Source organism: Manihot esculenta, chromosome 8 (genome assembly GCF_001659605.2).
Source record: "Manihot esculenta cultivar AM560-2 chromosome 8, M.esculenta_v8, whole genome shotgun sequence".
NCBI classification, from domain to species: domain Eukaryota; kingdom Viridiplantae; phylum Streptophyta; class Magnoliopsida; order Malpighiales; family Euphorbiaceae; genus Manihot; species Manihot esculenta.
In genome coordinates, this window is record NC_035168.2 from 5,191,365 (window position 1) to 5,204,728 (window position 13,364).

General features: G+C 29.9%; 1 protein-coding gene and 1 pseudogene across 3 annotated transcripts; one reads left to right on the top strand and one right to left on the bottom strand.

The window, feature by feature from the left end:
• Positions 1–4,182: 4,182 nt before the first annotated feature.
• Positions 4,183–6,736, bottom strand: LOC110620948 (annotated as a pseudogene).
• LOC110620495 (exosome complex component RRP43) lies at positions 6,467–12,867 on the top strand. Of its 3 annotated transcripts, none has more exons than XM_021764260.2 (9): positions 6,467–6,724; positions 7,039–7,290; positions 7,402–7,451; positions 7,540–7,609; positions 7,718–7,823; positions 9,224–9,290; positions 10,109–10,184; positions 11,389–11,687; positions 12,397–12,867. In XM_021764260.2, the coding sequence occupies exons 2-9, from the start codon at positions 7,131–7,133 to the stop codon at positions 12,478–12,480; spliced, it is 912 nt and encodes a 303-aa protein (XP_021619952.1). In that variant the 5' UTR covers positions 6,467–6,724; positions 7,039–7,130; the 3' UTR covers positions 12,481–12,867. The 3 variants fall into 3 exon arrangements, with proteins under 3 accessions (XP_021619952.1, XP_021619950.1, XP_021619951.1); XM_021764258.2 differs by having other exon boundaries at positions 6,468–6,724; positions 7,058–7,290; XM_021764259.2 differs by having other exon boundaries at positions 6,468–6,724; positions 7,075–7,290.
• Positions 12,868–13,364: the final 497 nt, after the last annotated feature.

Consider the following 13,364-nt stretch of genomic DNA (forward strand, 5'->3'; position numbering starts at 1 on the left):
AAGAAAAAGAAAAAAAGCAAATGGGTTTTCACAATAGAATCTTTATTGATTGAGATTGGGCTCTCCCTTTACTAGACATGAATCATTACCCTTGTATCATGGTTTGTCTCTCCTCCTTTGGGCATCATGGGTCCCTCTCTTTCACATTTCCTTTCTTATCAAACTTTTCCAATTAATTCTCTTTTTCTTTTTTAATTACTTTTAATTTATGTAATTAATTCCTCTTTTTTTACTTTAATACAGGAAAAGAGTATTGATATTGACCTAGCAAAGAGCTCTGCAAAAGGTGAGCAGACTTATTTTAATCCAAATTAAAATATAATAAAATTATTTTTTCTAATGACTGACTTAGAATAAAGTTTAACTTGAAAGACTATGGTAGAATTTATTTTCATGACTCAACTTATATATACAAATTATTTGTGTGGCCCATGGGCTAGCCTTGACCAAGATGTGAAGTTTTGTGGGTCAGCCCAGTTAAGCAAGGCTCATGGGTTTTGCTTAAAGATGATTTAAAACACTAATCACTATTTTCAAAATTGTTGTTGCCAGAATTAAACTGAAATTGCATTGTAACATGCTAACTTGTTAGCAACAAAAATTACACATTCTATTCGGTTCAAATCGATAAAATTAATTAAATTAAATTAATTTAAAATTTTAGTTTAATTTTTTATTTTTTGATTCCATTTAATTTTTAATTTTAAAAATTTTAATTATTCAGTTCGATTTTATCTAAAAAATAAAAAAAAATAAATCAAACTTTTTTTTTTTGAAATAGGGGGTTGGAGGAGTCCTTTCAAGACTACAGGAGACTACAGGATGCACTTTCCAACAGGCTAAGCCTTGGAGTGCAAATTAAATCAAACTTATTAGTATAATAATATATTATTTTTAATAATATAAAGAGATTATATCATATGAAGGTTAAAATATTTTAATTAAAATTTAAAATAGTGTATAACAAATAAAAAATTTATTAAAAATTTAAATCAATGAAACCGAATCGAACTGAATCAAATCGATTCGGTTTGATTCAGTTTTTGATCAAAATCAATTAGTTTGATTTTTATAAATACTAAAATTTTAATTTTGGTTTATTCAATTCGGTTTAAATCAAATCAAACTGACCGAATGTTCACCTACCTGCTTTATAAGACTGATTCGATTTCTGATTAAAATCAATTCAGTTTGATTTTTATAAATATTAAAATTTCGATTTTCGATTTATTCAGTTCGCTTCGAACTGAACCGACCGAATACTCACCCATTTCCTATATAAGGCTAATTCAATTTATAATCAAAATCAATTCGGTTTGATTTTCATAAATATTAAAATTTTAATATTCAGTTTATTCAGTTCAGGTCCAACCGAATTGAATGCGCACATATCTGCTCTATAATTGAATTATATCCCACTTACTGGTGCTGTAACCTAGTCCATTTTGAATTGATCAAACATAGAAAATACGAAAAACTTGTTACACAAATACTAGGAATAAATATTAGACATCTTAGAAAACTCAAAATTGCAAATGCTCTCTATGAGGTAGGTTATTTGTGAAATAAGCAATTGAAGTGGACAATTCCAGGTAGACAGAGAGCTGTCTTCTCAGACCTGTCTGACAGGACCCAATCCAAAATAATGATTAATGTCATGTAAAAATGAAAAAAAAAAAAATCGTGATTTTAGGCCATCTAGAATTCAAGTTTCGTCTTCACTGTCTGAAAATAGGCAATCTTGTAGTTGTTGCCTGCAAGCAGAAAACTATGTTCTATATTTGTAAAGTGAAGATGAAATTCTGAAGAGGCACAAAAAAATTAACTAAAACTCTATTTGTTTTATAAAAATATGTTTTATATTTTCTGATATTTGAAACACTTATAAAAATATTATCACAATAAAAAAAATCATCTTTTTAAAAAATAATTTAATAATTTGAGAATCTTATTAAAATTACTAAATTTTCCATGCATAAATTTATTAAATCTTTTTTTTTTTTTAACATTGCAACTAAACAATCAAAAATATTTTTCAATAAAAATTATTTTCCATAAAAGCAAACCAAGCCTAAAATTAAGATTGTTTTTTTTTACTAGCATATGGACCTCCAAATTCCAAGGTTGCAACGGGCCAAAGCTATCTCTCAATCTTAGACTATTATGTTCAATATAGAGGGCGGAATATTTGGTTTAACTTCAGTTATATGTTTAGTTAAAATTTAATTGATTTAAAAAGACTAGATCTTTGTATTTACATTTTAATCTAAATTTTTTAATTTTAATTTAATTGGTTTAATTTTTATATTTTAATATAATTTTAATTTATCTGTAAATTTTTAAATTTAATTATCTATGACAATTTGATAATCTAACTAATATAACCCGTATATTATTATTATTATTATTATTATTATTATTATTATTAGTCAATTAACGGAACAAATTTCATCGTTTATGTTATTTTATATTTTAATTTAAATATTTAAATTTTAAATAAATTGTCTCAACATTTATATTTGAGTGTAATCTTAATCAATTTTCAAAATTAAAATTAAAGATAAACAATCTAATTATTAAATATGTAGTTCACATATTTAATAACGATAAATTTTATTTTATAGTAATAATTATAAATATTTTATAATAGATATATTATTTAATTTAAAATAACAGTATATAATTAAAAATAATATATCTATTATAAAATCTTTATAATTATTAATACAAAATAAAATCTATTTAATATTAAAGTTCTTTATCGCATATTCAACGGGTTACTATTATCTTTAAGATTAAATATATCATTTAAATATAATTAAATATAAATTAATATTAATTTTATATATGAAATTAATTTATATTTAAAAAATAATAAATATTACATTTAATATTTTAACTGAATTTTTATATTTTAATTTTTAAAATGAACTAAAATTATATTCAAATGCAAATATTGAATCCATTAATTCAAAATTTAATTAACAACAACAACAACAATAATAATAATAATAATAATAATAATAATAATAATAATAATAATAATAATAATAATAATAATAATAATATCCACTAAACTATAAAATTGTCACATACGCTATTAAATTTAAAAATTTTCAAATAAACTAAATTGCATCAAAATATGTAAAGGTTGGACTAATTATACAAAAATTAAAAATTTTAAATTAAAATACAAATATGCACAAATGTTGAATTTTTTTGAATCAATCAACCTATTATTAAAATTATTAATATATATATATAATAGAACTATTGGATAAAGGCAAAACTTTTCGATTTTTAATTTTCAATTTTTCACAATTAGACCAAAAGAATAAAATCAAATTTAGAAAAATTAATAATAAATTACAATATAACCTCTAATATTTGATTATTAAATAATCTTTAAATACATATTTTTATAACAATAATGTCATTCTTTTTAATTTCATTATTTACTCTCTATTTTTATTAAAAAACTTAAAATATATATCAAAAAGCTTTACAATTTAAAATATATAATATTTTATTTGATTTAGAATAATATTAATAGAAAATAAAGTTTTCAAAATGTAAAAATATGAACACATGTTATAATATTAAGGATAAGCATTCAATAAAATATTTTAATATATTATTTATATGTGATATTTTATATAATATAAATTTATTTATAATAAATATTTAATATATATTTGATATTACATATAATAAATATTAAATATATTTAATTTCAATATAAAATTTAAATTAAAGAATCCAAACTAAAGCAAAAACCTAGAGCTAATGGTTGAGAATCCAAATTAAACTTTTCATCTGCCATTCTTCACCCGGGATACCAAATGTTGGAGTAAAGACAAACAGAAATGTTCCATTGTTGAGGGCTCCTTTGAGGAGTATTTGAAAACAACAACTTGAACAAGCAGCAGCAGCAGCAGCAAATCGTGAACTTTGGCAACTTTCATGACTTTCCAAACTCAACAAATCAGAATCCTTGCGAGGGTTATTGCAAATAGGACAGAATGACAATGGGCTTGATATTGTATCTTTTCCGACACCCTTGATTTCAGGAATCCTATTGAAATGGAGTAAGCTTTTCAGCTGTTCATACCACAAAAGAGACTTTTCCAGAAGGAGCATTTAATTTCAAATCATTTAACCCACCATAAACTTGTTAGAAGAATAATCTTTTCAAGCAGCCTCAACAACAAAACCTTTTATTTTTATATTTATCAAAGGAGGTCTGAACTGCATAGTATCTGTTTCACCCTTCAAGTAAAGCTTATTGTCTTATTGAGCTCCACCAGTCTCTCCAATGGCCCTAAGACAGTATGTAAGAAATATTCAGATTATGAGAAGAATATAAATTTTTACCTGTAAACGGGTCACAAATGAAGACACCAAACTGTTGATTCCAGTGGGAGCACTATTAAGTAAAGGCAAAGTCTTCAGACTGCCCTGCCAAGATGAGAACATAACCTTCACTTAGCAGCAGACTTTCTTTATTTGAATATGTTACATTTATACCCAAAACAATACCAAAAGAGAATTTCATATGAAGATAACCGAAAAAGAAATTAACACAAACCCATCAATGCCGCACAGCAAGTTCAGTTCTAGTGCAGTACAGTCACGCAGTGGAAGCACCACTGGGACCTCCCATCTGGCATCAATATACTGTATATCAGCTGATAAATAATATCCTTGACCCTGTTAGAAGAGAGGGGAAAAGGGGAAAAAGAAAAAAAAAGAACACAAACCCATAAATAATATTCAGATTATGAGCAGAAGTAATTATATATATATATATTGTGGGGTGAACATATATATATATGCAGTTTCACCTTTGTGTTTACAAATAGCAGTACGTCAAAATTCTTTTTGAAAAAATTGACCCCTCTCCAATAAGTAGCTCAGCCCATGTGTGGAATATTTATGTTGAATTAAATTTCTTTCCACTTGATCTTTTTTCCTTCAAATTTGCATAGTTTGAAGACAATATAATTCTGGCCTATGTTTAAAAATGATTGCAGTGAGAACAGGACTCCAGAGAAATGATCTTCTTCAACTGTAATCAAAGTTTTTACTTGGTTATCATGAAACCAGGTTGCAATTGTTATGCCCCTCTTGCTTGTATTAACAAAGTCCAAACCCTTCCGTAGGGCTCCTGCAACATTTGTTGTCAGGGTGATGAAATCACACAAAGGCAGCTTGGGAAGGGGGCTTATTTGAAATTGTTTCTGGGACACCTCTGTCTCACCCCCCCAAGTTAAACATGTGAAAATCATAAAATCATTCACAAGCCAATATAATAATGTTCCTGATAATACATAAGCTTACATCCCAAGACACATATGGCATGATATCATAAATCAAGGGATTCTCAAGCTAAAATCGGAATATATAAACATAAATTATTATACCTGTTTAGGAATGCAAATCCTACACTAAATAGAAATATGTATAACAGCAACAAATGATACATACATCAGAAAAGGAGTCTTCAACTTGAGGCCTTTGAAAAACAAACCTTTATTGTTGCTGCAAGGACATGGCCAGCAAGCCTCGATGTGCACAACCCTAAAATAAGCCTGGTATACCCATTTTCAGAAGCAACCTACAAAATGAACCCAAAAAAAGAAAAAAAAATCTGCATGAGTGAATTCATGTTCTCATCATTCTATGGCTGCAATTGAAATATAAACCTCTTGACCAAACCTTTTGCAAGGCCACCATCCGCAGATGCAGCAGAATGTCTTCTTTCCCTGCTGCCTCATTCACAGCACTTGGTAAATTTGTTAATCTGTCCTTTAAATCAATTGAAGAATATATATTTTCAATTCAAACAACAGGTAACTGCTTCACAGGTGAGGCTAGCTTTGAGACTACCAATTTCATCTCTCTAATTGCATCATCCACTTGCTCAGAAGCAACTGGATAGACAGCACATTCATCAATGAATGCCACTCCAACACCAAACACGGTAATGATCCGTCCTTACTTGCATCAAAATTCTTCTGTGCTCTATGCTGCATCTCATGTACAAACTGTAGGGCTACCGTGAAACACAACTACAACTGCTCAGAAACTGAAGTTGAAGACCACAAACAAGGCACCATAAAGGGAACATCTCATGATAAATTTCCAAGCAAAAATATCATTTAATACCTTTTCACATGCAGGTATAAATCTCTGGATCAAAAAAAAAAAAAAAAATATATATATATATATAATGATAGAGAAGCAAACTATAGGTATAACCTTCAATCAAATTGCTACTGTGGGGAAAAGTATAATAAGCATCAAAATAACAGAGAACTGTTCTTGAGAATGTTATACTAAAGTTGCTTCAAATTATAACCAAAAAAAAAAGGGGAAATTCCTGAACAATTCCTACTAAATTTTAGACTCTAGTTACTCTCCTAGGAAACCGTTACAATCCAAATGCTCGATTTGTGATAAGTGTGGGACCAATTTGACCTTAAATGAATAGTTTTGGATTATTAGGATAAAACGGTGAATTTGGATTCATTTGAACCTCAACAAATGTTCAGGGTTTATTTGGACATTTTCTCCCGTAAAACGAACTCCCACTCTTTAGTTAACCCTTCCATACAATTGCCCCCGCACTCGGCAGCACCGTAGTCCTTCGCCTCGATTCATCTATTTTTCACGAAAACTATACCTCAATCACCCTCTCAAACTCAGAATCATCAAAACCCAGGTTTGGTTTCATATTCGCTGTGCTTTTATCTATTTTTGGCACTTTTTTTATAAAAAAATTGTTTAATAAATTCATGATTTTGTGTTACCCATAAGATATCTATGCAAAATATTTCTGGGGTTTAAATTTTTTTTATCGTTAATGCAGAAATCTTGTTTTTTTAAAGGACTGTCAATAGTGTTCTTCATTTCTTTGCATTTTCTTTCATTTCTTTTGGATTGAAAAAGGATTGTCAATAGTGTTCCTTCCATTTTTTGCATTTTGTTTCATTTCTTTTGGATTGAATTTGTGATTTATTTGCCATGAATAATGAGGCTGGCGGGTCGTTTGTTGCTTTGCATTCTTGTTAGATTCGTTAATTTGCATTTCCATCGAGCAAAGCTGCTTATTGAAGAGCTAGAGGAGAATGGGGTTGCCAAATGTCTCTGGGGACTTATCAGCAGAGATGGAGGTTGATGCTTTCAGACGCCTTTTCCCTCTTCGCTTTTATGAGCGTCATCTTGCAGATTCTATTCGTCCTGATGCCAGACCACTTGGAAGAGCTAGAGATACAACAATGGCCCTTGGTTAGTTTGATTAAGCCTTTTTCTTTTTGTTGATTTTGCCCATTTTCACTTTACAATGTAGATGAATATTATTTATATAGCTAATTGTAATTGAACCTAATTTATTTATAGGGGCTGTGGCATCTGCTGATGGGTCAGCACTAACGAAGATTGGTTCAACTGTTAAGTGCATCCCCCCCCTCTCTCTCTCTAAAGTGCGCGTGCGTACACTTTGATTGTTGAATTTATTATGCTTTTTTTCCTGCACAGACCATGTTGGCTGCAATAAAGATGGAAGTCATGACCCCTTCCACCGATTCACCAGATGAAGGCTGCATAGGTTAAAGATTCTGTGAACTTTTTGTTTGTTTTCTTCCTTTTTTTTAGTTTTTGTGTCTTTTCTTCTTCTTGTATTATTGATGTCAATACATATAAATCTTCTCTTCAGCTATTGATTTCCACATGCCTCCAATTTGTTCTCCAATTGTTAGGCCTGGTAGGCCCGCCGAGGCAGCACCAGTTGTGTCCAAGCAGTTATCTGATACAATACTGAGGCAAGTGAATGTAAATGTTCAGTATTTTTTTTGTCATTTTTTTTTTCTAAATCCTGTTTAATTCCGTTGTCTTTAATACTTGAAGAATGTCTTCTGAAAATATTTCATTAGGCTATGTTGATTGTTAATTGTATATCCATTGGGCTTTCTTGTTGTATTTTATTATTGTAGTATGCATAAATTTTTAGTTTTATAGGGGTGGGGTCATTATCATTTCTAGTTGGTGAAGTAATAGGAATTGCAATAAAAGGTCATTGCCTTGATAACTGTTAGAACTCTAAATTTTCCTACTTGTGAATAGTGTTGCATGAAATGCTGGCTCTTATTATTTGAACCTGTAACTTCTTGCTAGCAAAATAGGAGTCTGATATGCTCTAGACTAGACTGCCTGCTGAAAAATAAAAGACAAAATAATGCTTCCAGTTTCACTAGTTTTCTTTCTCTGGTAAGAAGGTAGGCATGTGCAAAATTCCTTACTAATGATGCATGGTATTGTAATTCATGCATATGAATAGATATTTTCTATCAATTGAGGTAATGATATCTTCATGTAAACACTTGGAGGAGTGATTTTTTTATGTGTCATTATGTGGTGGTATGTGCATGTAAAAGTAGTGTAGTCATCTTTAGTAAGTTCATTGGTCATTGGTGACAAAGGCATACAACTTTTTTATTTTTTCCCTTTTAATGAAGATGTCCTAAGACCTGCGATACATCCATATGTCTACTAATTTATAGGCTTGATCATGTCTTTCTACTAATTATAGGGTTGATCATGTCTTTGAAAAATTCCATTTGGGGAATACACATATACTCCGACCCTTCATTTTTCCATGCCATACCTGTGTCGACACGAAACTTCATGGAATATGTGTCTGATACATATTTGTACATTCAGACTCTTAAGTGATATATTCATACATAGTTAATGCAGCATTTTTTTTCTCTCAAGATGAAGGGTATGTATTTTAGATAAAACTAGTTATTTGGTTGTATTTTGAATGATGTATTTGGTTGTTTTGATCATTTATTTAGACTATAATTATTATTACAAGTTTATTCTAGTTTATTTTATATAATTTAACATATTTAAACACTTGTGGCTAAACTTAGATCCATATCCCATATTTTCTATTTAGAAGGTTGACAAGCCAGGTATAGGTATATGCTCCAATTTCTGACACCTGTATCCAAGTCCAAGTAACATAGGGGGAATATTGACTAAAGCTTGGCTACACTTGAAGTAAAATTTGGATGTTAAGATAATGTCTTGATATTTCAGGTTGCTCAAGCGATTCTTAGGAATCAATCTCATTTTTATTGGATTCTTCCTTCCCTTGATCAATTTCATTTCCTCGTTCAACAAGTTTTCTAACAATTGTTTTTGTGGATTGTTGCAGTTCTGGCATGATAGATTTAAAGGAACTATCTTTGGTCAGTGGAAAAGCGGCATGGATGGCATACCTTGTAAGGAATATTAATTTTTAGTCTTCTTCCTTCGTCCTTGTCTTTAAATGAATTTCACATTCTTCTTGCTTTTTTTTTTTTGTTGTTGTTGTTTGTGCATGCTTAGAGAATTGAGATTTTTTTGACACATGAAATCTATATTTTACCATATGACTAGTTAACTCATTACTTCTTTTGCAACCAGTATATAGACATATTGAAAGTAGGGAGTTTCTACTGTTACTTGATTTAAAATAAAGTAAATTTATATTGTTATGAAAACAAATTAAACTTTACAGAATTATATATTTTATATTATAAATTTACAGAAAGTAATATTTTTTTTAAAGTAATCGTTTTACTGGAAATATGTTGAATAAACAAAAATATAAATATATATTTTTTAGAAATTAATGTAGTAAAATTTATATGAAATTAATAACTAATTAAATATTTTATTTTATTCTATTATTTATAAAATATGTTAATTTCTTTATATTTTAAAGTGTTAATTTTTAAATATTTTTTTGAAGTGGTCACTATTTTTTTAAATTTAATAATTCTTTTATAAAAAATAATTACTTTACAAAAATATATATTATTATTATTATTTAAATTATAAAAAATGCCATGTTTTGAATTATTATTGTTTTCCGTTAATATCATATACTTTTTTATTATGATTGATTACCAAAAATAGATTCATTTACAAAATATTTCAAGTAAAATATAAAATTTGTAAAGTTTAGGTTTTTGCAACAAAGTGACCACAGAAGTCACCTTGAAAGTAATTGTTCTCTGTCAAATGACTGATGAACACTAAAAAATGTCTTCTGCAGGACATATACTGTTTGGATGCAGATGGTGCTCTTTTTGATTGTGCATTGCTTTCAGCAGTGGCTGCCTTCTCCAATTGTAAGTTTGCAGCCTGTATCATGCTTTCACCTCTTGTGTTGTGTGGCTTTTGAAGAGCTGGCATAGCCTGTGAAAATGAACATGCTTGCCCAAAAGCCTTGCACCTCAGCTTTATGACGCTTGTCTATAAATTGTTTCCTATGGTGCAGCTTGGTATGGACACAGAACACCAAATTTGATTCGTTTTGAATATGCTATTGAAATCAGTGGCTTGATTCATCCTTTAAATATTGTGCTTGGTGACCCAAAGCTACTTTTAGAGCTAGCCATGGTCCAGTTGGGGCCTGGAACTGACTGGGGTCTCATGGGCCTGAACAAAACTGGAACCATTTCCCTTCCTCCTTGAATGAGACCAGGCAGTTCCAGTTTTTCTGAACCCATTTTTTCTTTTAGAAGGATGGAATTTTTATTTGAAAAATTTTCCACTGTTGGACTGACTCAAACTGGGCGGAACCAGAACTGGGTGCTCTGTTCCATGGACAGGAACCAGCCCATGGCCTGGACTAGCTAGTTTAGGATTGTTGAATTGCTGAATATTAACTGCTGCTCGTATCTTTTAGAAAAAAGTGAAGGACATTCAACTTCACAAGAATGTGTTTGCATCCGGAAGGCTAATTCATTTTCTTTCTTACTTGGACAATTTTCTAAGTCACCCTGTTGCTTTTCACTCAATCATGTGTGTATGTAACTGTTTAATAGAAAAAGGGCATTAGTTGAAAGGAACCAATTACTTGTGCATTCATTCATGTGCTTAGTCTCCTAGAGTTTATGGATCATCTTATTTGATAGATTTCTGCTATAAGATAACACTCATCTCAAGTCATCCTACTTGATAAATTTCTGCTTTAAGTTATTTTCCATCATTTAAGCTGGGTATCTTATGACTTCACATGTATATGTTGGACATCTAGCCTTAACCCATTCTTTAGACCAACATCAAATGGAAAAGTATAGTATTCTTACAATTGTTCACACAGTTTCAAGTTTCTTTCTCTGGTATTAATATTGTAAGTTATCTTCCAAAGCATAGTGTGTAGGCTATTGTTGCATTTGCTTCATTTTAGATTGAAGTGAACTTGAAAATTTTTTGTTTGTTTATTTTATTGTTATTGTGTTGTCACTATTATCATCATTATTGTGTTCTTATTTGATTGAGTTGTGTCTGTAATTGCCTCGCTCATTATAAAAATTTGACATCTTCTAGTGCAAATCCCGGTGGTTTCCCTGAACGATGATGGAAAGATAGTAGTTGTGTCTGAGGAAGGTGAGGAAGGAAAGTTGGAAAAGGAGCCAGTCAATAAGGAAAAGAGGAAGCTCACGCTGAGAAGCCTGCCATTCTCATTAACATGCATACTTCACAAGAACTATATCTTGGCAGACCCCACTGCAGAGGAAGAGTCTATCATGGAAACTCTTGTAACTGTGGTTTTGGATTCATCTTCTAGACTTGTGTCCTTCTACAAGCCAGGTGGACCAGTTCTCGCCTATACATCAGCTGTTCAGGTATGTTTATTTCTAAGTATCTATTTTGATGCAAACCAAAAATTCAAGGGAAATTTATTATTTAGTCCCTATATAATAAGGAAGCTCATTAGTTGGTTCCTCTCTTTTCAAAAATATATTAAAATGTTCTTGATGTTTTAAAAAGTCTATTAATTAGTTTCTCAGTTAATTTTAACCGTTAAGTGTTACAAAAATGTCTAAAGTGCCCTTGATAGTTGATACAAAGCGACTAATTGGTAAATTTTTTATAGACATGAGAGAGGGACTAACTAGTAAGTTTTTATAAACCGTAAGGATTAAATAGTAAAACACTTAATGGCTAAAATTAGTTGAGGGATCAATTAGTAGACTTTTTAAAACGTCAAGAATATTTTAATATATTTTTCAAAATTGAGGGACCAACTAGAATATAGGGACTCAACAATATTTTTCCCAAAATTCAAAGTCAACATGACGGGATATCGAACGCCAATAAAAGTTGGATCTGCTATTGGAAAAAAAAAACCCTTAAATTGTTAGTTATAGGGAATTAAAAGTCGGTGTAAAATTAAATTTGACAATTAAACAACATTTTTTAAAATTCTTTTTTTAACAGCATATTGAACAGTTTTTTTCCAGAAAACACTTTTTTGGCTCCAAATCTCAACCTTAAACAGGGCCTTAATATTCTTTTTATGTTTGAATAAGAAATGGCCTGCTGTGGTTGCAGGATTGTGTTGCATTAACAAGGCAAAGAGTGAAGGAACTTCAAAAAATTTTAGATGAGGCTGTTTCTGGTATGGAGATTGACTAGGTTTGATTTTTATGTGCTGAGAAAATATCCAGGTCATTAATCTATTCGTGCGTAGTAGCATACCTTTGAATACAATATCCTCTCTATCCTGTTCCTGTGGTGAATCTAGTAATGCCATGAGAGGCTCTCAAATGCAGGAATTGCTAGTAAACTTCGGTTACATTTGTGGGAAAGCTTTTTTGTTGCATTTTGTTCCATCTTGTGACAGTTGACATGGAATTTTTGCCAAGAGTGAATGCAAGGCAGTTTCACTGTGAGTTCCACTAGCGCCAATCAAATAATTCCATGGGTAATTTACAGTATAGTCCCTGAGATATTGTAAAATCTACAACTTAGTCTCTACTCTTTTAACAGTTAACAATTTAGTCCATGAGTTTTTTATTTTACTAGTGAAATAGGCCTTTTGTTAAATTTGTTATTAGCCAATCGTAAATTGAAAAAGTCAATTCCAATTGAAGGGATTAAATTGTTACAAATGTTAAAGTTATAGGATTAAATTATTACAAAGGGATGAAACTGTTAAAAAAAGTGAAATTTAAAAAATTAAATTGTTATAGTATAATAATAAATTTTAACAGGCACTCACAGATTTAGTCTGGTGGTAAGTGCATCCAAGTAAATATGAAAGATCTTAGTTTTTACTTTTGCAATCCCATTTTAAAAATAATAATAATAAATTTTAACAGAAGTATTATTTTATTATTATTTTGTTAATAAAATGAAACGTAAATTGTTTCTTGTTAAAATGATAAGAATTAAGGTGTGAGTTTTGTTAAATCTTAAGAACTATATTATAAATTGCCCTAATTCCATTAAAAAAAGACTTTATATCTCTTTTATATCTCTTTTCTGATTTGGAGCCCTAATTCCATTAAAAAAAGACT